Genomic DNA, 25,271 nt, shown 5'->3' on the forward strand with positions numbered 1-25,271 from the left:
GCCGAGAACGGCCGGAACGCGGCGCCGCGCTCTGTGCGCGCGGAGCGGCAGCGCTGCGGAGCCGCCGCGGTTATGGCGCCTCCTTGCGGCGCACGGCAGTAACGCACAACGTCCGTCCGTCCATCCAACACCTTTAATTTCCTCCTTTACATAATAAAATTATAACAGCCTTCTTCTCGCGTCATATACAAAATATTTACTCTACTGAATAAATAAAACATTCGCGTCTTGCAGACAGTATGTGATCTCGAAAGGAAAAAACAGCATCAAACGCTCTTCCCTCGCCCGGAGATCCACAGCAATCATCTCCTGTTAGAAAATACATTCTCCCTTTTTCCCTCCACATCCCAAAATCACCACCTTGCAAAAGGAAAAGAGAAGCACAGTGTGGCCCACCCAAGCAGAAGTGCACCTACAGAAACAGAAGGGCTCCCAGCAACAGCCTCTGAGAAGCTTGCACCCATACCTACAAATTGTACAGTATGATCCAGTCCTAAGGAGAATTCTGTGCTCGCACAAGTTAGATCAGTAACAGTGTGCGAGGGCTGTGCTTTCGTTTACCAGAACATACACAGCAGAACCCCTGCTGGGCTGTGTGGGATGTGGACACAGGGAGCTGGTCCAGCAGCACGCTGCTTACCAGAAAGGACAGTCTTAGGAAGACAGGAGTTTCTCAGTACGTATCCTGGAAAATGCCTCTCCTATAAGCCTCAGTGACATCCTGACCTAGGAAGAAAGGCTTTTGGTAATGATCCAGGACCAGACTGCACTCTGTGGTTTTCTACACAGCTCTCTTGCAGACAGCCCCCATCTGTCTGGGTTTGGGCTCCTGCAGGGGACAGGGTTAGCAAAGAGCAACGGGTCTTGGCAAGAGCTCCTCCCTGCACCCATCTGCCCACTGTGTTGGGAGCTGGCAGAGGGCCCAGCAGATTTCTCCTGGTGTAACAGGAGGGTAAGGAGGAAAGGAGCAATTACCGAATCCGCAGGGTTTCACTCCAGTTGAGGAAATGGAAAGAAGGGAGAAGAGGGAGCTGAGAAATCAGAGAGTACATAACCAGGGAGCTCTTCTCACACTTGCTGAGCTGACTGGAACAAGAGCAGCACAGCCAGGATGCGAATGGATGGTTAGATGGGACCACATCTCTGCGGAGAAGGAGCTGTGTCACCAACCACCTCCCAGGTCAGGCCAAGGTGAAACACCAGGCACCCACCTGGAATGAAGCAGCAAGAGCAGCTGGCCACAGCCATGGGCTCAATGGTCTTTTCAGAACATAAATGAAATAAAAGCAGGCACCTCCCTGGAAGTGTAAGATCAGAGTTACCACCAAGACCTGGGCACCAAAGCCTTAGGGCAGATGTGGATGGGTGATCACAGAGCCTGAGTGGAGGGCAGATCTGAGACCCAACCAGCATGGACCGACCTCAGGCCCTCCAGCTCAGCTGGGACACACAGCCTGCTGCACCCAACGTCACCACAAACCACTCCTGGCCATCGGTACATCGCTGCTCCAAAGCCATCTCTGTGGATGGGGGAGTCGGGCAGGTTTCAGCCTTCCACTCTCGACAGACAGCTATGAGTTAAGGATGAAGAACTGCACCACCTTTGGCTCTCACATTCCAAGCCAAAAGATGTTATGAGGAAAGGCTGCCAACCCCCTGAGCCCACTGCTCTCTCGAGTATCACTTAGATGTTCTTAACGAAGCTCTCAAGGCCCTCATCGTTCCACCTGCACACCCGGGCTGTGTTGTGGAAGCACTTTTCAGGCACTTAAACAAATGGCAAAGTGTTCCAGCACTCAGGCAGGGAGCTCTTCGAAAAGGTTACTGATCCCTGGGAGCATTCAAGAAGTGCTGCACCTTTAGTAGTGACCTTCTGCCTGCAGGACTTCCCCCTGAAGTCTGGGGAGGACAGAGACCAGGGGTGGAAGCACACACAGAAAACCGCTTCCGTCAATGGTTACGCAGCTGCCAAATCCATTCCCAAAACAGCTGCATTTCAGCACACGGGGCTTCTTGTGGGAAAGGGAAGCTGGTAGGCATATAATTTGAGGAGAAATAAAACAAAAAGAGTCACCCCTTACGGGAAAGATGTGTTTAAAGCAGTGAGGAGAAGCCCTCTTAGGACCCGCTTGCAAACAGCAGGGCAGTAATCTCACTTCCATGCCAAGGAATATTCTGCCACGACCTTGCAAAAATAGCAACATTTTGCCCTTCAGCAGTGCCTCACCAGCACATCTCACTGCCCACACATCTCCACTGAAAATTGGTCCCAAACACTTTGTTTGCAGCTGAAACTGAGGGCTGCTGAGTCGTGCCTCCAGATGTTCGTGCCTCACTCTGGGCACTGTTTGCACCATTTCAGAGCCTAAGTGCTAACTGCAAGCTGGGATCTCGGCTCCTACTCAGCACAGGGGTGATCTCTGAGTGCCAGAGCTTTGGTGCAGCTGGTGCACTTGTCTCGGGCCAGCAGAAGGTGACTCACATCTGAGGGCTGACCAACCCAGCAGCACTGGTCCCAGTGTTATGGGATTGAGAGGCACTTGGAGCAGATAAGAATTTGATGAGGTACGTTTGTTCCCAGATCGTCTTCATGGAGAGCTCTGCCTGTTCTCCTCCCTCGCTGCAGGACTGAACCCTCGTGATGCTGCAGCATCGGGTTTGGGGGTGCAAACCAGTCTGGATCTGGTAGGAGGCACTGGGAGAGAGCAGGCGGCTGTTCTGGGCATTGAGAGAGAGGTCAGTTATCCAGAAGTGTAAGGAAAGCTAAAAAGAATCATTCCTAAGAAAAGAAATAAAAACGTTAAGCAGTCCTTTCCATCTGATGCAATTTGGTGCATAGGTAAAAGATAAGTCATCTTTTGGAATCGGTCCTAATGAAACGTTCCTTGTTTTTCCAAAACATGCCGTAGTGACTTTTCTCCTGGGTGGTTTCTCCCAGTCAGAACAGACACACATCCCTCCTGCTCCACAGCCAAACCTGAGCTCCCATCCTTCTTCCAAGGTGATCTCCTCTCAGTGTCCTCTTTGAGGAAGCGTTACTCAATAAGTTGAGTACAACTGCAGCAAGCGGGGGAAGAGGATAAATGCATCACTGGAAGGCAGGAGAGCCAGTGGCTCTTCCCCCCTCCCCACACCCGTTACTAAAGGAAAAGCCCGATTCCTTCCTCCCCCCCATTGCAATTCCTTTGGTGTTGGCTGTGCAGTGCTTACTTTTGAGAAAGGCACTGTGTGGAAAGCACTGATGGCCCAAAGCACGATGCCCCAGTGCCTCCTATTTACACCTGAGCTTATCCCTGCCGCCTCTCTGCCATCCCCAGCCCCAGAGCAGCACTGGGGTTCCCTGCAGCAGCACGGGGCAGCACACACGACACGGAGCACTCCAGAAGCAGCCATGGGGACGTGCACACCCCTCATCTTGGCACCCACGTGCTGCCCCGGTGCGTTCGCCATCACACCGAATACTTGGCCATGTCACTCTTATCAAAGACAACTTTGGTTGCAAAGTAAATGGCAACGAGGCCAAAGCTGGCAGCTGACACCATGTAGGCAGTCACCGACTGCGTAAACTGGACGATGGACCCCATGAAGAGAGAGGGGACGACCTGAGAGAGGAGGAAAGCACTGTCCAAAATGGCCAGGTCCAAACAGATCCCTCGGCCTGGAGGAACCGAGTCCGGCTCGCCCACCATCATCATCAGTGAGACATCGCAGGAGGAGCTGCCACACAGGGCAGAGCTGGCAGCTGGGGGAGAGGAGGAAGAGGAGGATGAGGAGTAGAGGCCCCCGGAGTGTCCGTTCTGGTAAGGCAGCTTTTGGCTGGAGAGGTGGCCTTTGGGGAAGGATGATTTCTTGTCCGATCGAGCTGCGTCTCTCTCCTCTTTGCTCTTGTATTTATGCAAAAATACCTGGTGGAAAGGAGGAGGGCACGTGAGGAATGAGGAGGAAGGGCGGAGGCCGTCGCGCGAGGTGGGGGGTCGGGGTGGGGGGCTTAGCGGGTGTGAGGGAGCAAAACCACCCCGTGCTGGGAGTGCTGGGTGTGCTGCTGCAGGTGGGAGAGCCCGGTCCACGTGAGATGGCCTCCAGGAGCCAGCCTGGCTCTTCCCGGCTGGCACAGGGCTCAAAGCAGCCATGACTCACAGGGAAAGCAGCCAAGAGGTGCCTGTGCTGCGTTGAAGCAGAGCACTGCAGCCCAATGCCAGCCCTGCGCTTGGGGACGTGGTGTTCTGAGTCCTGGGTTGTCACATACCTGCTGGGGAGGTGATAACCTGAGGCTGAGGTGCTCTGCTTAGAAAGGAGCAAAGGGGCAGAGCATCACAGAGCCAGACATCCCCCCCCCCAGCACAAGGACAAGCCTTTATAAGGAGGCTGACTCCTTAATAACTGGGATATGAGGGACAACATCAGTGAGGGCGCAACGCTGGGGGCTCAGGAGAAAACTCCCTGCTCGGCTCTGCGCAGACCTGGGTGAGATGCTCTCCCCACTCAGGCTGGAAGAGCGAGGGAAGAAAAGATTTTTCCTTCTCACCTTCTTGTGCCTCACTGCACCCAGGCTGTGCGATCTCTGGGGCATGGCTCACTGCAGCAGTTACTCACAGAGTGTTTGGATCAAAAAAAGCTCTCCGTCTTAACAGCAATAAATAACATGCAGTCGGGTGCAAAAATGTTGCAGAGCCCCAGCTACAGAACCCCAGGGCATTTGCAATTATGCACAACCACTGGCCTGTATAGGGTACAGCAGATAAGGAAGGACACGTTCATCCGTGATGATGAAATAGAGCAAACAAAGAAACTAAAAGGGAAAAAACAGTGGCTGTTTGTGAGCAGAGAACGCTGTGTTCAGCTCCAGGGCTCAGAGGGGCTTGCTGAACGACCTTGCCTTGTGCAGGAGGGACAGGGACACAGAGTGCCAGCTTCCCCAGCCCTGTTGCAGCCACCCCAGAGCTTCCAGCAGCACTGGAACCCCCCCAGCTGCACCCAGCCCTGCCCCAATGTGTGTCAGCACCAGGCAGCCGCTGTTTGCACAGCCCCAGGCCATGGCTGCACTTCTGCAACACAAACAGTTTTAGGTCCCATCAGAGAAGAGAAACCAGACGGGAATTTCACAGAGCAGGAATCAGCTTCCAAAGGTTTTCCTTGCAACAACCAGGCTTTGCTCAGCTGCTCACTGCACCCTTCAGCCCCTCGAGGCTGGGCTCAGAAGCACAAACCCAGGCTGTCACATATCTCACGTGGAGCACAAAAATCTGCCCACGTGGCTCCTGCTACCACCAGGAAGGGCACTGCGTGATCCAAACTTGGCTGCGCCCCACATTTCCAGCCTTCATCTATTTTGTGTCGATGCTCCCAAAATCCTGCTCAGGTTAGGACGTGAGGTGCTCACAGGAACGAGCATGGTGAGGATATACACTCCCAGATCAGCCCGTGTAATACAGCACACAACCCAGGGGCTGCTGCCTCCATCAGCAGCTTCGTTTCCCTCTACGTTTGATGGCAAGAGGTGGGAATGAGGAACCTCTCCCTAACCCCACGTGTGACCATTCACTATGTCCCTCACCGTGCCCTCGGGTGCTGTTAGAACATGCAGGTCCTTTTCCACCCGTTCCAGACAAGGTTTAGTGGCCATGCAAAGATGGGAGGGCATGCAGCAGAATGGAGTGACTTACAGAGCCTGCACACAGCATGAAGCTCCAGCAGCTCCAGCCAAGGTGGGCTGGCAGCTGTCACCACAATCCTGCACGGGGTGGGAGCAACAGCTGCTCTGGATGCCCCTCTGCTGATTCAGTCTGGGAGCAGTTCAAATAAATGAAAGGTGAAAAAAGAAAGAGAGGGAAGAAAGGAAGCAGGGAAGAGGGAAGGCAAGCAAAGCTGATGATGGATTTCAATAGTAAGAGGGAAAAAAAGCGGTGAAGGTGGAGAATATTCTGCACGGGGATGCCTACCGTGGGTCTCCCTGCAGCCTGCTGGAGTGTGGTTGGTGGAGGAAGGAGAAGCCCTCAAGCTAAGACAACAGAAAGACCAAACCCAGCTGTGCCCCATCTCATTGTACTAACGAGCTTTTCCCCATCAAGCAGTTGGATGTGTGGCCTTTGCACTCACAGCCCGTGGGGTTTGGTTCTGCCACATCCGTAAGAGATCCCAGCCAAGCTCTCCTTTATCTCCCTGTTTGGACGCAGTGCCTGCTGCAAATCAGGACAGGTTGGTCAGAAGTATTTGTTCAATGTGAACATCTGGATGCCTGCAGTGAGAACTTCTTATTTCACCATATTACCATTGGGATGAAAGGGCTGCTCTCAAGCCACAGATTAATTGTGCATTTGCAGCACAAGAGAAACTCCTATTAATCCTGTGCACAACTCAGGAACCTCTTAAGACTTTCCCACTAGGGAATCCCATCTGTGGGATGGGATTACTAGCTTTGGTGCTGGTGTCAGAGGGGTTTCAGTGTCTGTACTTCTTGGAGCCAGAGGAATAGGAAGAACCGTAGTTCATTATACGGACAAAAACTGTAAGCCTCAGGTCAACAATTTTGAGAGCACAGAGGGATGCTGGACACCCCTTTTCACTCACTTCTCTCTCCCATTCTACTCCCACCCCAATTCTTAACACTTCCTAATGCTTGTTGAGAGATGCTGAGCTCTCTTCTCTCCTTAACATCATGGGAATCTTTAGAGAGGACACAGCCTGGGGATAAGAGGTGAAGGAAGAGAACCTTTGTGTGCTCCCACCGCACGCCCAAGCAGTCCTGGCAGCTCCAGAGCAGATCCCTACCTGTTTTTCATGATGGTACAGTGATGCCAGCGTGTATGGCAGGATCTGGAGTGCAGAGAAGGTGAAGCCCGTCAGAGCAGCAGAGATGGTGACAACGGTGACACTGTGGGAAAGGCACATGACAAAGGCAGCAGCAGGGAAGAATACCACGCTGGCCAGGTACACAGCTCGTGTCCCAAACTGCTTCACCATCCGGTCCATGATTGTCGAAAAGAAAATGGAGGTGACGCACTGCAAAAAGAGCCCCAAACTGCCCATCCGGACACCTGCAGGAAAAGAGAGGGTCAGACACTGCCACAATGGCTTCAGGCAGCTGAGCACCTTTCAGCCTCAATCTGTCCCTGCGCTGTCTGACAGCATCGCCCACATGTGCTCCTGGACTCCTTGGTCTGACTGGAGGAGCAATGGGAGGTGGGAATCCAAATGGTGTTCTTCTCCTGTATACAGTTCTTGTTCTCACCTTATTCTAGGCCAAGATCTGTCACCTGCCCATAAACCAGGATCTGTTATCTGATGCCTAAAGCAGCAACAGAACAAAAGGAGCAAGAAATTGTGCTTCAGCCAAGGGAAAGCATACAACCACCACTGAGCAACTGCCGTATCTGGTAGCAATCCGGACCTCACCCTTTCCAAAGATCTATCAGATTTCAGGGAATTAAAGCCATTAACTCTTTGAAGCGAGGATCATTACTCAACACATGTTTCTGTGACTGCTAGCACAATGGAGCCCTGACCTGCAGGAAGCTTTACAGTGCAAGTGTTAAATAATAATTAAGCTCCTTCTAAGTTAAACAGACACTTGGCACAAAGAGGCAGTGTACTGCAGAGGCAGCGAGTGGAAAACCTGGAGGGCAAGGTACACAGCTGGGGAAGGAGGGCCAGGGAAGTGCCTCCAGGAATAATAGACTTAGATCTGGGGGGGGGGAAAGAAGAGCTGAATGGTGGAGTCAAGGCTGTGGGGCAACACAGCCACTAAACAGAGGACAGCAGGCAACAACGAGGCTGCACTGCCAGCTCTACTCCTGTGCTCAAAGAACAGATGTGTTTCCCTATTTGATCCACTGTGGGTCACGGCAGAATGCTTTCTCCTGACTCAGCTGCAGAAAATCTGGTTTAACAGTGTTGTGTTTTTGCATCACTGGCAGAGCTGAACCCATTCCTAGCTCCCACTAAATACTCCTGTAGCCTCAAAAAAAAAAAAAAAAAAAAAAACAAACCACAAAAAACCAACAACCCAGTTTATTTCTTACCTTCATCATAGCGGCGTCTGGCATCTGTGCCTGGCTTGGCTCTGGGGACACCATGGTACAGCCCTTCCCCAACAAAGTCCGTGTAGAACAGCATGAAAGTCATGAGTGCCATCCAGCTGCAGAGCTCAGCCACAAACAGGCGCCGGATGACCTTGGGGATGCGGCAGTAGAGGCTGTGAAGCCGTGGCACCAACGTGCAGAGGTTTCTCAGGGCCTGCATCATGTGCCTGGCCTGCAGGAAGCTCGTGGAGAGCTGGCAAGAGCAGCAGGCAGAGGGTGAGGGCTTAGGGAGAGCATCCTTCAGTGCTGGGCCATCCAGAGCATCTGCTTGAGCAGCTGCTTCTTCGGTCACAAAGAGCGTGGCCAGCACACAGCCAAGGAAAATGACAGCGAGGAGGCTGAAGAGGCACGTCTCCTGTCCTCCCAGGTATGGGGCCAGAAAGCTGGCCCCCCAGTCAATGGCTGGAAGCAGGTAGCCGATGCAGCCCCCCAAGCTGATCATGAAGGCGTACATGGAGAAGGCCTGGCGGCAGTTATCCGGCTCCTGGAAGAGGTCTGAGAGCAGAGCCTCCAGTGGGGTGAAGCAGACCTGGCCGCAGAAATCCAGCAGTCCAATGCCCAGGATGAGGAAGGCGATCTCCAGAGGGCGAGTATTGAGGGCAAACAGGCTGGCCAGGCTGCTGGAGTGAGGGATGATGAAGAGGCTCAGCAGGACTCCCAGGCACAGCACCCAGATGAACGGCCGCCTTCGGCCATAGCTGCTGTGCCAGTGGTCACTGGCGGATCCAATCAGTGGGACAAAAACCAGGCCAAGGACAGGTCCTATCCCTGGGGCAGAGAAAGAAGTGGTGTTAGGGGACAGATCTGGACAGGACGGACATCTGTGTGCACGGTAACAAAAGCCTGGGGCATTTCTGGAACTCACTGGGCTTCAGTGGGTCACAGCCTCCTCCTCAAACACAAGGCTGCCCCAATATCACAACAGTCCTGCAAACAGCCCCCCCAGACACACACACTTTTATGCCCTCATCCGCCTCTCAAAGGAGAAACAAACCCCACAAGGATAAGGGAGAAACTGCCTACCCAACACCATGGTCATGAACTTCTCTTCCACGCCCACTTCCAGGAGCAATGGAGGCACGTAGGTGATGCCAGCAGCCAGGCAGACCTCCAGCCCGAATGTCAGAGAGTTGAGCAGCAGGAGCTGAGCCCTGCGGTTGTGCAGGAGCACATTGAGAGCCATGCTGTCCCTCACTGCCCGTGGGCTGCAGCACTGCAGCACAACCTGGGGTGTCCCACAGGTAAAGTCTGCAGTTTCTTTTCCCTGTCTGCCGGACAGATGCTGCCTCCCATTTTTAGCATCGGTGAACGAAGCGTCTTTTCCTCCTGCTGAGAGATGTGGTCCCAGTAACGTCAAGTGCGGGCAGGCAGGGATCCGCTCTGCGCTCACCCTTCTGCTCACATGATGTGCTCTAAGAAAAGAGAGAGCTTCGTTAGACAAGCAGAGGAAAGGGCTTGGACCCGGTGCTACTTGGACACATCACAGCTGAAGGAGACAGCCCCTGACCCAAGGGCCCCTGGGAGAGCTGGGGGGTTCTGCGACTCGTGCTGGGCCGCTCTCCAAGGGCTCATGGCAGGTGAGATGGGCACCTGTCAGAAATGGTTTGGGAAAATCCAATCCTGCCTTCAGGCTACAAGAGGTCTAATGACCCCTCGGTGTCCCGCTCAGCCTCATCTTGCAGTGGGAACAGAGCCACAAAGAGCAGATCCTCCAAAAGGACACAGCATCCCTTTTCCCAGTGAAATCAATTAGGAGCCCCTGTCTGAGGACAGTGCGTCCACAGGGACACTCTGGAGACCTGAGCCATCGCTTAATGATAGGGACACCTCCTACTCAGCTCCTGGGGAAGCACTCACCCAAATCCTGCTGCCAGCCCCCAGCACGGGGCGCAGGGAACAGATGGTGCCTCCGTGGAGTTTCACAAACAAACCTGACCCACTTTATCCCTGTCTAACAGTGAGCGGCAATTACCTTCCTCATTAGTCTGAGTCATTTATTTGCCCTGTAACACGCTCCCTCTTCCCAGCCTTCTTCCGAGGGGAGAGGCCACCAGATCCGGACGGGGTCTGAGCAAATAAGGGAAGGCAGCAGGTGCTGCTTAGAAGTTTGTAAGGAGCGTGCCACTGTGCCAGCTATAAGCAAAGCGACAGCACAAGGCTTCCAGCATCCAGCCCCCTCCACCGAACTGTTTTGCTGAAAGCAACTCGGGAAGATGGTCTGTGGTTATGCTGGGAAAGGCAGAGGGTTTAGCAGTGGGGTGACGTTCAGCTCCTGCACAGATGTTGCTTCGGGAGTAAAACAAACTGCAGCCTCATTCTCAGGGATTGACCCATTCTAACCTCATTCCCTGAATAACCTGCCAGTGGGTTTCTCTGCACGGACGCAGCAGGTCTTGCTGTCCTGATCATGGATATCAGCGGGGCATTCAGGAGGAGCACTTTATCTCCACCTGCCCCATCTCTGGGTGCAGGGAAGCAGTGGCTGCGTATATCATTCCCTTAACAGCACAGGGTGAGTCCAGCAGGAGGAACAAGGTGAAAATCCAGTTTCGCAGTCCTATCCCCCTCTAAATTCTTTGTCTCAGCTGGAGGAAAAACCATCTCCTCCTACAGGGAACGTGTCCAGGCCAACACGTGTTCCTGTCTCCAGCTCCCAGGGATGGACATGGCTGGGCGGTGCTGGAGGAGCAGCAGTGAGGTTTTACAAAGACAGAAGCATCACTCACTGCTGCAGGGAAAGGGTGCAGCTCCCCAGCTGAGGAGCTGTCAGGCTGCCAATTACACACAATGAGCACTGATTATTTTCCTACCAGAATCCCTCACCTTCCTTCTCCGCGCTCCCTCAGACCTTGACTGTCACGAAGAATATCTTCTTTTAACAACTGGGAACATTTAAATGGCTCGCTCAAGGTCAAATAGCAAGCTGACAGCAGAGGGGGGAGAGCAGCAGCTCGTCTTTAATCTCTGCACAGCACTTCAAAGGAACTCTCAGAAGCCCCAGCTATGCTCAGAGGCACTCAGTTTGCAAGGAAGCGACTGGGGGCAGCAACCACCTTTCTTAGTTGTGGGCCAGACACAGGATGTCAGCCTCGCTCCTTGGTGATGGGTACACAGCTGGCTGACAGCCTCAGGATAGGATAGGAAGCTAAGCTGCAGCCCTCCGGCTCCGGCAGAGGAAAAAGCAGCTCACAAAGCAAAGCCCACGGATCCTCCACCACTCTGAGCTGCATCTGGATGGGTGATGCTGCGTTACCGGCTGCTGAAATCCCACTGCTGTAGCCTGGGGGTGTGGAGAGCTTATGGAGGGAAACGTATCCCACCTTGAATAGAAAGTAAATGATGCCTCACACACACGTATGCACAAGGAAATAAAATCTTCTGCTCTTTATCCCGGTGATATTGCTAGCACTGATTAACTAACTAGCACTGGGGAGGAAGAGGGAAGCTGTACCTCTCCCCGACTGCCTGAGAACTTTGAGTTAAGGGAGAGAGCCTGAATTTCTCACCAGTAAGAAAGAAGAGACCCATCTCTTCCCCTCTCCACACTCTCAAAGGACTTCAAAGAGGAAAGAGATCTCATTGTACCCAGTGGTGATACCCACGCACAGCCAGAGATCAGAACTTAGCAGCTGTCATCTGTTGCTACAGATGATCACGCACCTCCTGCTCTTTAAGCTGCATTCTGTCCCAGTGTTTTTTAACTACCTCTTTATTTTGCCCACAGGGCACAGAGGGGCTGAGCTGGAAGGAATTGCCAGCGCAGACTCCAAAAGGTGTCTGGTCTGTTGGTCTGCAAGGATGGGGCAGAGAGGTGGAAAAGGGAGAAGTGTCAGGCTTGCAAGAGCCAGTACTCACCTCCTCCATGCCAAGCAGGACAGCAGATCCCTGCAGCACTCCCTTGAGCCAAGCCCGGGTACATAGCATTCAGGCAAAGCTATTTAAGCGGTGTGCAGGCAAGCAGAGGTGGAACCGAGCAGCAGGTACACACGAGGGTTTGGTTTCAGGGCCCTCCCTGCCTTCTGATAACAGCACGTGGTGTGTTATTAGCAGCACAGCCACACCTGTGCTGGGCCCCTCGTGTATGGTGCTGAGCAAACACAGGCTGCCAGCAGCAGCCTCACGGAGCCCCTGTCCCAAACCAGCTCAGAAGGAAATGCCCAGACACGGGCTCACAGCTGAACCTTGCCCAAAGCCCTGCCTTGGTGTCAGTGTTTGTCACCTCTGATCTGCTGGCGCTTTGCAAACAGCTCCTCTGCACTGCAGGCGTGGGCAGGTGACAGGGCAGGGATGTGCAAATGGGGCTGCTGTCCCCCAGCAGAAGGACCACGCTGCTCCTCCCTGCTGAAGGGCCCGGCGCTGAAACAGGGTATTATCATTTTATTACAAGACGATGAGATGTTGCCTTCAGTTCTGCAGGTGACACCTGGCTCTGAGCAACAGACCCAGCAGAAGACCTAGCACCTCATTTAAAATGCAATTTGCCTGGCAGACTCTGCAGGAGGACTGCTTGGGGCTGCTGCTCTGACCCTTCATCTCAATGGGGAGGGAGAGATCTGCAGCTCAGCAGCATTCATTCATTCCTTACACCCAAGTCGGCAGAACACTGCTCCTCCAGTGCAGTGGGACCTGATGCACCTTGTGCTGAAGAGCCCTCCACCATCAGCTGGGAGTGGCTGGCCAGAAAGCTGCAGGACAGAAAGCATTTTTTGCCCTCTGGCCTCAGTTTCCCCAAGCTGCTACAACACAGACAATGTTTGGACACGATGCCAAGCGCCTTGACAAGGGTAACAGCCACCCCCCAAAAAAGGGCACGCCAGCCCCACTCTCTGCCTAAGATTTCCTGCACGCAGAAGCAGAAGGAGCCACGTGTGGGACTTTCTCCCAGCTTTCACAGAGTTGTTGTGCCATGGGGACACCACCTGCTGTGAGCACTAAGGTTTTTCCTCTCCCTCCTGCAGGAGAAATGAAGCACCTTTTCACCCCAGCTTTCTGTTTTAGTTTTAAGCTTGCAAACCAAACTTTTCCTTTCCTTCCTCTACGGAGAAACAGCAGATCAACACCCGGAGGCTTTCAGCTGGCACCAGGAGGAGGGCGGTCCTGGAGCAGCTCCTACCACTCACCCCAGCTCAGCCTGCCCAGCACATGAAGGGCTGCACCCCTGGTGCCTCCTGCACCCACTCCCTTCCCTGAAAGCAACCAGAAGGGCAGGAGGAAGGCAGGCTGGACTGTCTGCATCCCACTCACCTGGCAGCACCAGGGGTGAAGCCAAGAAAACCAGCTTCAGAGTGTCCATTTCTTCCCAGGTCTTGGGCCATTCCCTCAGTGCCCACTCACACGCTACAGAAAAGCTCTGACGCACATTCTCCCCATCTCGAAGCATTGCAGGTACAGCATGGCCATGCAGGGGGAAGCCCAGTGTGAAGCCCAGAAATGTGCCAGCAGGTGCACAGGCACACGGAAATACTGAATGCACTGCTGGTCTCGCACACAGGGACTCATTCACTGAGCAATACAGCATGTAGAAAGTTAACCTCCCACTTCCTTTCTCAGGGCAGAGGCTCCGGGTCACACCTTTTGCTTTCAGATGGCACAAACCTCACAGCACCCGGAGAAATATTTTAAAAGTAGAGTTTGGGTGCAGTTGTGTGGCTGAGAAAAACTCGCGGGCTCCTCAGGAGGATCCGTATCTTACCTCTCCTTAACCTTCCCAGTCACTACAGGCACAGAAGAGCTGAGATCACCCTGCACACAGCTGCAACCTTCCTGATTTATGGCTGCCATGCACCTAACCCTGGTTAACAAACAGCTGCAGCAACCGTCAGACCACAGAGGATGAGATTCTCCTGTTGTTTGCAACCTGCTAGGGCTCCGTAACAAGCCGAGCTCTTTCCTATACGGGAAATAATTACTCTGCATAATTGCCAAGGCTGGAGGCAGGCAGTGCTGCTGGGCAGGGGCTGCTGCAGGTGACACAGCCCCACACCTTTCCTCCCCTCCGAGCCACAGACTGGATGCAGAAACGCATTCCCCATGAGCAGCAGAGAGAGAGGGGAGGGCGAAGGGTATTGTCAGCCCTTGGGTTTCCATTCATACCCGCAACGTTACATTTCCAACCTTCCAAGGGGCTCTTTATGAACGTTATTAATTCCCCGCTCCCTGGAAGCCCTTTGGAAGAAAAGGGTGGGAGCGAGCGCTTAGGGAAGGGCTGTTCATACAGTGCCAGATCCTTTCACAGCTATCAGTGTCCATTCACCGCAGCTGAATGTGAAATACACCATGGAGAATAGCTCTGGCAGGCTCGCGCGGGATGAAATGGAAAACTCACCTGACCTCTCCTGACCCTCTCCCCTTACCCCCCCTGCCAAATCTCCTTGACCCCATTCACAGTGTGGGGAGAGGGGAGTGGTCATTAAGCGGCGATGGGAGAATTGTGATGTATTTAGGCTCTCTGAATTAACTCTGCGTTTCCTTTGAGCTCAGGGCTCCATTATATGGGCAGCTTGGCTTAGGAAAGGAGCAGCAGCGGGTGGAAATCCCCTTAGACCAGAACAAGACCTGAGTGCCACTGCTTGTTTGAAATCCCCTCCCTTACCCCACAGCACCCAGCAGCTCAGATGCTGGGAGCTATGAATCCAGGATAAGCACTGGGTGCTCCAGATGCCTCAGGGGATGTCCAGAACCCCGAGGTGGCTCCAATGCCTTCCGCCTGATTTGTTCATAATGAGGCAATGCCATTTGTTAGATTGAGAGCTGTGCTTTGGTGCTGCATGGAATCACCTCCCTGCAGCACCCACCATGCGTTTTCGCTGCTCTCAGAGCTATCAAGAGGGCACAGCTCCGCTCATGCTTGGCATTTCCTTGAAGGACAGATGGATCCCTGCCCAATGCATGCTTGCACAGATTTTCAGGGGGTTGTGGGCCACCAAACCACACCGTGCCACCTTATCCATGGCTGCTGGAGCTCGCCAGGATGGGGTTCGAGATGCAGCCTCCAGCCCTGCCACCTCAGAGCTGTCGTGATCCATCCATGGCCACCTGGGAGCAGGGGGAGGAGGCAGGTGAGTGCTGAGCACCTTCCCTGCTTTGCAGCAGAAAGGGTGCGAGAAGTAAGTCAGGATCTGTCCCATTCTGATCAGTTGGACAAAGCAAAGGCACTGGGGCAGGCTACGAGCAGCAAACAAAAGTCTCTATGAGATGGAGAGGGTCAGGATGTGCTTTTAAGAATGGACATAAGGAAAGGATGCTTTCCTGTCCTGGTTAGCAGCACTGCCCGTTCTGCACTGCTCATATAGAGAGGAGACTTTCCAAAAGAAGGGAGAGCTCTGCCCTGCCTGCCCAGCACTCCACACTTCTTCATCTGCACCAACAGAGCTGCCACTGCAGAGCATCACTCCTCATCACCACTCATCCTGAGCTGGAACCAGCTCTGCAAGGAGCAGCCCCAGACCCCCAGATGGGGCTTGGGGCTCTACATCAGAGCTGCAGCTTTCTTTTGCTATGGCACAGCCTGAGCCCTTGCTTTCACTCACAAGAGAAGCCCTTGTTCTGGGGTGGGAGGGGGAAACAAGATGATGCAGTTCCGTTTTCTGCTCGAGTTCATTTCTGCTGTTTAAAGTACTGCACCCATCACTTGCTCTGACTCAGCCTTTCCTCCACCCCCTCCCTCTTTTTTGTTTTTTTTTTTTTTAAATTATAATTATTTTTAGCAAAAGAATAAAAACCTAAATCAAACTGGAGAGGAGGAAAATAAATGAGAAAAGCCCCCTCCAGGTGCCCCCCTTCTCAGCAGTGCCGTAATGGGCCCAGATTATATCCAGCACCTCATGAGCAGTGTCTGTATTTATCTGTCAGTGTGCAGAGCCCACCCTGCTGAGTCCTTTTCTCTGGGGGTTCTCACTCTGTGCCCATCCAGCAGGCCCACAAAGGGGATTATGGAGAGCTTCCCCCCCCCAAATCCTGCAGAGTAATCCATCAAATTATCCCTTGCTGGCGTCGTTGTCCTCTTCAGAAGAGGAGGGGGGGGTGGGGGGAAATAGGGGAAAAAAAATAAATAAGAAAGTGCTCTGAAGGCTTTTAAAGGCACCGAAATTACACTTGAGCCTGAAATGCTCCATCCAGCTGCCACAGCCCTCTGCACAATGGGTTGGTTGTGAAGGGAATACTGGGCAGCAAGGAACAGGAGAGGGACACTGTGGATGAGGGACAGGAGCTCCCTCCAGGAGCTCAGACCCCATAGAACCAATGCAGTGTGCACCCCACTGCTGCGTGCTGGGAAGAGATGGGAGGTGGTGGCCGTGCCCAGAGCAGCCCCAGCCCTCTTCTGATGGGACAAGAGATGTGCTCAGCACCAGCCCGACCCCAGTGTCAATCCATGCAATCCCACAGAGCCCTGCACAGCACTGATGCATGCAATGGGCTTTTCCAAGTGCCCCCCACAAGCAGTGCAAAGCCAAAGGAAGACCACTCTCACCAAAACTCTTCAATATTGAATCCACGTTTCCCTCCGCTGCAGGTATTTAAGAAAATGATGGTGTCATTTTTGGATCACCTCTGGCACAAGTATGAAGTACAAGCTCAGCTCTGGAGGATGACTTTCAGCACGTGTAGAGAACACACAGCTGTCCCAGCGCAGCTCATGACACACAACTGCTGAGCTTTAATCAGTGGTGCTGACCAGAAGAAAAAAAATTCCCCACCTCTTACGGAGAAGAGAGGGCAGAAACCCCAGCTGCTTCACACGGTATCTGCTTTGCCATGGCTGCTTGCAAGGCTGAGAAAACGGGAAGTGAAATTGGAACTCATGGTTTCCACGCAAAGCACAAATGCTGCGTAACGGCACGCCTGAGTCCCTGCTGCCCCTCCTGCCTCCAGCACAGCTCTGGGACTTCCAGCCCATCAGAAGGCTTCTCCATTTCTGGCTTTACTTGGAAACCTGTGACAGTCACAGGGACAGCACTGATGTCCCAGGTTTGTGCATAGGGAAGAGAGGAGAGCAGCCAGCCCCAACCTGCTCGGATGGCATCAGGCAACCAGCACGGACCTCTGCAGTCCCTTTTGCTTCAAGTTTTGGGAGCGTGACCTCACGCTCTCCCTCAAAGGACAGACTTTGAGTCCTAGACACACACAGAACGAATGGGCTCTTTTGTAATCACATGCTAGTTAGTCCATTTTTTCATGGTAATTTTCTGGTCTGCAATTCCAGTCATTTGTGTCCCCGTCGCAGAAGCTGGATGCTAACATATCGCTCAGGAGCCCTTTGACCCCCGCTGGCAGGTTGGTGGGTTTCTCCCTCTCTGTTTTCTGTCTCTAAAAATGAGGTCATGGCTTTGAATGAGACAAAGAGCCTTTGCAGTGTGAGGAACAGCCCCAGGACAGCTGTGAGTGCAGAGCCCCGTCCATCACATCGGCCCCTGAGCACGTGAGAGGCAAACGAGCTGCTGCAACACTACAGGAGCAGCAGCATTTCCATGCACCCGGGATAGTGGAGCTCTGCACGGGCTCTGTCAGCAGCCAAGAGGTTGTTCCTCATCACAACAGACCAGTCATGAGGTTTGGGTCTGAAAATGAGAGATTCTACGATTTTACTTCTGTCCCAAACCGTCCAGATAACGACAAAGATAAGAAGCAATCAGATGGTATTTTTTAAAGCAGATAAGCTTCACTGAGAGATTGTTAGAGGGAACTTCAGGAGTCTTCTGCTTTCCTCATTATCAGTTTCATGTACCAAGGTCTCCACACATGCAAGGATTTCGTGTTATGCCGTAGCCATCTATGCAGAACTCACAGCAACACCGACCATCAGGAAGGGGAGGTTTTTCCTTCTGAGAAGACAAGGCTCAAAGCTGCAATTCCTATAGGCAGCAAATGGAGCAAAGCACTGTGCACCCCTCACCTCTCCTTACAACCAGGCGCCTCGCTTCTGCTTCCAGCTGCAGGTACCAGCAAGGAGTTCAGGTCCAAATCTTCCTGAGTTTTGCAGAACATCTGTTGGTTAGATTTGTGCCTTGGTGCGGAGTACATCCATCAGGGAGGACAGGCAGGAGGTGATCTGAGCTCCGAAGTTACTCAGCGCTTGCTGAAAAGGTTTGCTGTAGCAGAGAGGATAAGTGGGAGATTGTGCACTGCAGACTCTCCAAGCAGAGGTGGGATCTTTCTCTCCACATTGCCTATGTTTACTGGAATAAAGTTCAGCGAGCCACAAACGAAGCAGAAGGACCTCTGCTATCCCTGCAGGGTGCTCCAGGCAACTCATGTGGGGCCACACAGTGCTGCCATGCCCAGCAAGAGCCAGGACACAGGGGTTATCACCAGCACCGACCCCAGCATGTGCTAACTAGTCCCAGTGGCACTGTCCTGCTAACGGAGGGGATTGCCAGCATTCCCTGCTCTTGCCCCAAAGGCTCATTTGTGGCTATCGGTGTTGGACACAGACAGTGATGAATGGAAGTATCTGGGGGGGGGGGCAGCACAAACATGGACTGTGTTCACAGAAATCAAAGATGAAAGAGGCCCTGTTGAATCACTCTCCCTGGGGCTGCTGCAGGGCTGCTCCCAAAATGCACATTCTCCAGCAATTTGTCCAGTGGATGGATGGATCTCAAGCACTGAGGTTGCAAGAATAATACATGTAGGCTGAGCGACTTCACAGCTGGAAGCACCCTTCCCACTTGCCCTCCCTCTGGCTGCCCTCACGCCCTTCTCTTCACCTGCATGGTCTGACCCCCCTCCAGACCACACTTTGCCACTCTCCCAAACCTGGTTTTAGTCAGTCCTCAGGAAAAGCCACCCTTCCCAGCCCAATAATTGCTGCTCCGGCCTTGGCTGCAGCACAGCAGCCTTTTGTTCCAGCACAGCTCCAGCTGCTCCCACCGCCGTGCACACAGCAGCTGTTTGTCACAGCGCACCTCTTGGATCCAACAGCACCCACACAAAGCCCTCTCCTGTCACCACACATCGGTACCTGGTACGCACGGAAATGGAAAGCTGCTGTCTTCTCATTGCTCCTTTGTTCTCCATCTCTTTGTATTTACGAGCTGCCTCCAGCCCAGACCTACAAGGGCGCTCTCTCTGCGAGTGGAACAATCCTTTATTCTGTTTGCACAGCTCCAAGCAAAGCAGGAGCATCCTGCAGAGAGCAGCGCAAGCAATAAGCACTGCAGAGCGAGGACATCCAGCAGCAGCACATTGGCCCAGATGCTGTGGATCACTGACCCACACTGGGTGCTCTCTCTCCAAGCAGAGGATCAGAGCAGCTCCAGACAGAGCACTGCTCTGCAGCCAGCATGAATTCAACAGCAGGCGACTCTTGGTGTCCTTGGAGAGGACAGAGCGAGCACACCTATACCCACTGAGCAAAGAGCCACTTCTCTGCTTTTCTCCTATAAATAAAATGCAGGTAGTTGGGAGGAGATGGCAGAAGAGCAGTGGGTGTGAGGTCTGAGCACTGGGAGGTCAGATCCCAGCAGGATCACTGCTAACACTGGGTAATGAAAGTGCAATTTCTGAGTTTTATTGCATGTACCATTTCACCAAAAGTCATAGCCCGTAAATCCAAAGCAGGATCCGGATGCTCTCCATAACTGTGCACAAATTGGCTCTAGCCTACTCTGCAAGAACATTAATGTCATTTGAGTGCTGACATCTCGCATGGATTTGAGTCACTGCACTCATTATATTTGCATTTTTCCATAAGTCTTAACTCCTGGAGACAAACAGCCACAGAGAACTTCAGCTCCCAGCAGAGCAAAGGGAAAGCCAGCCTGCTCCCTGCATGGAAGAGGACCTCAACCTCACAGACCAAAACCACTGCCCATCGCTGCTTCAGTTTCCTTATCAAACAACCCCCATTACTTTGCCAGAGGTCAAAAACTGGCAACTATGGGAGCCTACCTGCAAGCCCCCAGCTGCTGCTTCTTGCTGAAATCAAAAGGGCTGCTCTCACGTGCCTCTGCAGGAAGGTTTCCCTCCAATGTAAGATGGGACAGGCCCTGGAGGTAGCCTGGCAGCAGCTCCTGTCTGTGTGCAGACAGCAATTGGAGGCAAAATTCATGGGGTCTGCTCCTCCTCTCATGCAGGATAGCAAAATTAAACTCATAGCTTTGGGCTGTGAGAGGAACTGACATGCTAGGATATGAAAACAAGGAAGGAGGGAACAAATCTGTGGACCTCTAAGGAATAGCACGTGTAAAATCATAATAAAATGGGTGCTTTATATATCCATGTTTTCAGAACAAGCAGCTCAATGGCTTTGTTGGCACATCAGCAACTTTCTGCAGTTCTATAACACAAAATTGGATTCAGAGATTCTTAGAGCACTGATAAACAATAGCAGCACAAGAAATAGACCCCACCTGGGTGCTCGTGCATGGCATCCTACACTACTTTAAACCAGTCTAGGGCTATAGAAACAACACATAAAGAGTGGTACAGTGCAGCAGATTAGCAGCATTGTGTATAAAGGCTACAGGGCATCCAGATCTGTTTTCATTTGCTTTCGTACAGTTCTTGGAAGCAATTTGCAAGCCTTCAGTGGACCCAACACAAACAGCTCCGGGTTCAGGTGCTCAGAGTGAGGCAGGGACATCACGGAGCAGCTGCCACCTCCAAAAAGCATTCACAAAAACACACTCAGGGAGACCCACACATCTAAGAGCCACCTCTGCCCTGCCGCTTTGCTGTTTCATAGATGTGATGCTTTTAGAACCAGCTTCTTCGGTACACATGCTGGCAAAGCTCCTACCAGTGGCTTCTCTACAGGATTGGGCCACTTGGGTTATTATTACTTTTAAACTTCATTATTTATTTTAGAGAGAGCAGTGACCACAGCGCAGGAATACATGTGGCCACAGAGTGCCCCTGGGGGAACGCTTAGCAGGAGGGGGGCCACACATACCCCCATCTCTCCTAGGGACTCTGGCAATGAGCAAACAGACCAAAAGGTTTCACTTTCCAACTCAGCCACCAGCCTAGAGATTCTGGCTTCTCACAGAGCATTTCTCACTGCTGGCAACAATAGGCTATGAGCTTCCAAAAGAGATGCTGTCTGGAATACGCTCAGCACCTGCTGTCACTCTGCTGTGTAACTGATGATAAGCTCAGAGAGCAGCCTGTGGGATTGCTGCTTTATATGCAGGTATCTCCAGGCTGCTGCAACGCACAGCCACGAGGTTTGAGCTCAGTGCTGCTCAACCAGAAGCTCTTCCAGAAGAGGAGATGCTCCCACAGAAGACCCCACAGCAGCTGTGTACATAGAGCTGCAAGGCAACATACCCACCAGCAAACAGCACAGGGAGAAACTCCCTACAAGGAGAAGCTTCTCCCTAAATCCTAAGATTGGCTTCTGCCCCGAAATACGGGGATTTATATCCCTTGCAAAGCCCTCGTTTAATTTCCTATTAATTCTAGAGATTCTTGCTATCCATATCAAGTTTCTAATCCTTTCTTTTCCCCCAAATCCCATAAGCTGAGCCCTCTTGGCTCCCACAGCATTGTGCAGTAATAACTTTCAAGGCACTGCAGGGATTGCTGCTCTCAGCTCTGCACTGCTCCCACTGAGGGACAACACTGCGAGCTGTGGGTCGGGCAGGTCCAGCTCACCAAAAATGAGAAGCAAATTGCAGGCAGGGTGAATAACAGGGATGGTTTAAAGGCTGGTACACGTTTTTCAGGAGCGCCTGCATGATTCCGGTGCCCAAATCATTTGGGTGCTTTTGAAGTTCTTACTCATGTTCTATTTCTATAAATCCCTGGTTATTCTCACGTTACACACACACACAAACACTTCTCTCCTAAGCCCTTACGGAGGACTAAACCAGCCACAGACCCGGATCTGCCCCAAGCTGGGTTGCTTTCTCTGTGCTGTCCACAGAGAGGTCTGAATGAGGACCGGGAAAATCGTTGCTGAGATGTTACCCCTCCAAATTCAGTCTTGTTATTCTAAATGCAAGCACGAAAGCCCAGCACCTTGCCAAGCCTGCCTGCCACCGCAGTGAAAGCTCTACCCGATCCCAGTGCTCTTCTCTTCCTCCTAAAGCTGTCACTCACGGGACGACCGATAAATGCCACAAACAAGGGATGCAAACATCTGTACCATCAAAGCTCACAGCCGTGCCCAAGGCAGGAACTCTGCAGAGCAGTCACACAAAACCCAACGCAGCCCCGTGTGCTCCCCCCCATACCCGAGAAGGACTCAGCGCAGCGCAGCAGCAAAACCACGCAGATCTGCAATGAACGCCTCCTCCTGCCACGTGCTGGCTTCCTTTGGTTTAAACATCCACTGACCTGCGCTCGTAGGTGCTCACAGGTCCCCGTGGCTCCTCGGGGGGTTCAGGAGGTGCGCGCTCAGCTCTCGCTCCCCAAACCTTCCGCTCGGTTGTCCTTAAGCCGAACTCGGTCACAGCAGCCGCCTCTGCAACAACGAGAAGCGTGGGAAGCGCTCCGGCCGCGGCTCCGGGGGCTGAGAGGTGCCGCCCCGCAGCCGCTCTCCCTCCGGTTCCGCACACGTCGGATTTTTGGGTTTGGCTTTCCCGCAGCGATAGGCTCGAGGGGAGAATCGGCAGAGGAGATCTCCATTCGGCTATGAGCAAGCCGCAAACGCTGCCCCGAGCCCTGCGAGCCGCCCCCAGCCGGAGCATCCCCATCCCCATCCCCATCCCCATCCCCATCCCCATCCCCATCCCCATCCCCATCCCCATCCCCATCCCCGCTCCTACCTCAGCCCGGTCCCGGTGCAGCGCCCGCGTCTCCGCCGCCGTTTAAATGTGCAGGTGGGGGCGGGAGCGAGCGCTGCTACGGGCGGAGCAGGGCCGTTGGGGGGATCGGTCGGTCGGTCTGTCTGTCTGTCGTCCGCCCCTCTCCCTCCCGGTCCCGGCACCCTCGGGTCAACGAGCAGTCGAGATTTTAAGAGCCTTCCCTTCCCCTCCCCGCCCTCTTTTTTTTTTTTTTTTTTCTTTCCTTTTTCTTTCCTCCTTTCTGCTGAGGAATTAACAGCAGCCTGAATCGTTTCTCGTTTTGTTTGGTTTTCCTAATCTATTCATTACTTGTAATTGCTCGGATTGTATGCAAATGAATTCCATGCTATGGGAAGCTTGTGACCTGGCCCCTGGACATTATTCATGGTACATGACTGCTTCAAATCACACGGCATGTGTGCGAGAGCGGGGGGAAGACAGACAGACAGACTGACCATGGACCCACACACTGTCTGGCCCTCTCTGAGTAATGTCTAATTGCTCTCACAACAGCCAAACAGAAATGGGAGCTGAGGAGAAACGAACACCGACCCACACGATGAGCACAGCAGCCATCCTCAAACATCTGCAGCAACGCAGGGACAGGGGAGAGGAAAAACAAGAGCACGGCTGACAAAAGCAGCTGTTCTTCAGTCCGTGCTCACAAAGGGGAGGGCGAGCACTTCAGCCCATCGGTCATCAAAAGGCTGTTGTCAATTTGTACTATTTAATAGCAGGCTGTGTGTTTTGCAATGCTTTGGCCAAGCTGCAGAAGCGTTGGGGAGATGGAGTTATTTTTAATCTTCGCAGGGTCCCTCCTTTGGGCAACTTTGTACCTCTCAAGGTCAGAAATCCCATTTCCCCGTCACATTTCAGCTTGGGTCAGCAGGATGGCCTTGTTTTCACCCAGCAGCTGTTCCCTCCCTGCTTGCTGAAAGGACTCACCCGTCGTGGAAAAAGCAGACAGGCACCTGCACGTGTTGTCACTTGAACCGATGAGGACTCGCTCGCAGCAGACAAGGAGAAATGACACTCCTGTTTCCTGCAATAAGTTTTTTGGCACTTTCAGATGCACTCACTGGAAGGAAAATAACAGAAAGCCCTGAAGAGCTAGCTATGACTTCAGTTGGTAAAGCGCCAGAGCGCACATTTGGGTGGGGAGAGCTGCCCCTGTTCACAGGCAATTCAGTATCTATGAGCACTGCTCTTTTTATGCTCTTCCTTTGCAGCAGAGCACACGGCTCTCACCCAGAGGATTCCTGAGCACAGGGCTGGGGCTCAGTGCTGCAAGGCTCTGCTCGCACCGGCAGCACAAAGTTGGATTTCTTATTCCCCTCTGCCAGTTCTGCCTCCAGTGTGGAACCCCGGCTCAAGCAGAAGCACCTGCAGGTTGGGATGGCAGGTGCTGCTGCTAAGGGGAGGCTCTGCTCCTTCCATGGGTTGTCACAGACTCTCATTTCATTTCTTCCTTTAATAAAGCAGCACTAACATTCACATGCTGACACACAAGTCAGTAAGCTAGCAGCACAGCAGTGGCAGCACCCACACAGCTGTGAGCACAGAGTGGGTTCCAGTGTTCCCAGCAGAGCAGAGGAGGCTGCCAGGGCAGCACTGTGCCTGCAATGCATCTCCTGCTCACACACCTATGGGATGCACCAATTTCCAAAAGAGTGACGCTTGCCTACAGGGACATGAGGCCTTCTTCATAGACACCACTAAAGTGAAAGAAGACCCACCTCACTGTGCTGATTTCCACTCCTCCCTGCTTGGGTTCTTCTTCCTTTTACTATAGCTTTATGGATCTCAGTCTGTATCACAGACACAATCACAGCTCCCAGCAGAACAATGAGGCATGAGAAGACTGGATATTTTCTGAGTATTCCTACGTGCTCCTAAATGCATCCAGCAGGTAACCACAGGGTTCTGAAACGTCAGGCCTGAGCACAGCAGTAAGAGCTTAGCACCATTTGTGCTGCTTGTTGCAGTAGATCCAGTCCTGCGCTTGTAACTGGACCTGATCGCATTGCTGAAGCAGAATGAGGAGGTTCAGAACATTGCAGGATGGAGCCATCATGGGAATCTGCAAATAAGATTAATTTATCAAAAGAGGGGAATACAGCATCAACTCACGTCTCAGCTGCTCACGCCTGATTAGATGGCAGCACAGATTTGCCCCAGCCTTATCTAAATCTCATGCGTCCAGCCCAGCAGAGCTCAGATCGTGGTATCTGCTAGAACCTGACAAGGATTAGACACCACCACATGTGGCACATAACACAAGTAGCTGGTGAGCAGGAGAGGGCCCCAGCTTTACCGTAGGTGCTGTGCTGTGACAGCTCAGGCCATTTGGCTGTAGGTCTCTTCCTCAGACCTTCACCCTGCTGCACAGAGGAATTCCAGGGATGCTCTGCATTACCCTGGAAGCCACAACAGCCCCGGATTGGCCAAAGGTAGCCTTAAACCC

General features: G+C 52.9%; 1 protein-coding gene across 6 annotated transcripts; it reads right to left on the bottom strand.

Annotated features, from left to right (window-relative positions):
• Positions 1 to 115: 115 nt before the first annotated feature.
• Positions 116 to 24,830, bottom strand: SLC45A3 (solute carrier family 45 member 3). Of its 6 annotated transcripts, XM_085210319.1 has the most exons (7): positions 24,544 to 24,830; positions 23,753 to 23,849; positions 22,359 to 22,485; positions 9,102 to 9,490; positions 8,019 to 8,846; positions 6,769 to 7,034; positions 116 to 3,905 (listed from the first exon to the last, which is right to left on the bottom strand). In XM_085210319.1, exons 4-7 carry the CDS (start codon positions 9,259 to 9,261, stop codon positions 3,450 to 3,452), a joined length of 1,710 nt encoding a protein of 569 aa, XP_085066445.1. In that variant the 5' UTR covers positions 9,262 to 9,490; positions 22,359 to 22,485; positions 23,753 to 23,849; positions 24,544 to 24,830; the 3' UTR covers positions 116 to 3,449. The 6 variants fall into 6 exon arrangements, with proteins under 6 accessions (XP_085066445.1, XP_085066446.1, XP_085066444.1 ...); XM_085210320.1 differs by lacking the exon at positions 24,544 to 24,830 and having other exon boundaries at positions 23,753 to 23,860; XM_085210318.1 differs by lacking the exons at positions 23,753 to 23,849; positions 24,544 to 24,830 and adding an exon at positions 22,790 to 22,971.
• Positions 24,831 to 25,271: the final 441 nt, after the last annotated feature.

This window comes from Meleagris gallopavo, chromosome 28 (genome assembly GCF_905368555.1).
Source record: "Meleagris gallopavo chromosome 28, MGAL_WU_HG_1.1, whole genome shotgun sequence".
Lineage (NCBI taxonomy): Eukaryota > Metazoa > Chordata > Aves > Galliformes > Phasianidae > Meleagris > Meleagris gallopavo.

Coding starts and splice junctions, on each gene's coding strand:
- SLC45A3 (XM_003212906.5), bottom strand. CDS start 13,393: ATGGCCCAAGACCTGGGAAGAAATGGACACTCTGAAGCTGGTTTTCTT. Junction 9,491..13,322: donor TTCACCCCTGGTGCTGCCAG/GTGAGTGGGATG, acceptor CTCTTTTCTTAG/AGCACATCATGTGAGCAGAA. Junction 7,035..8,018: donor CAGACGCCGCTATGATGAAG/GTAAGAAATAAA, acceptor CTTTTCCTGCAG/GTGTCCGGATGGGCAGTTTG.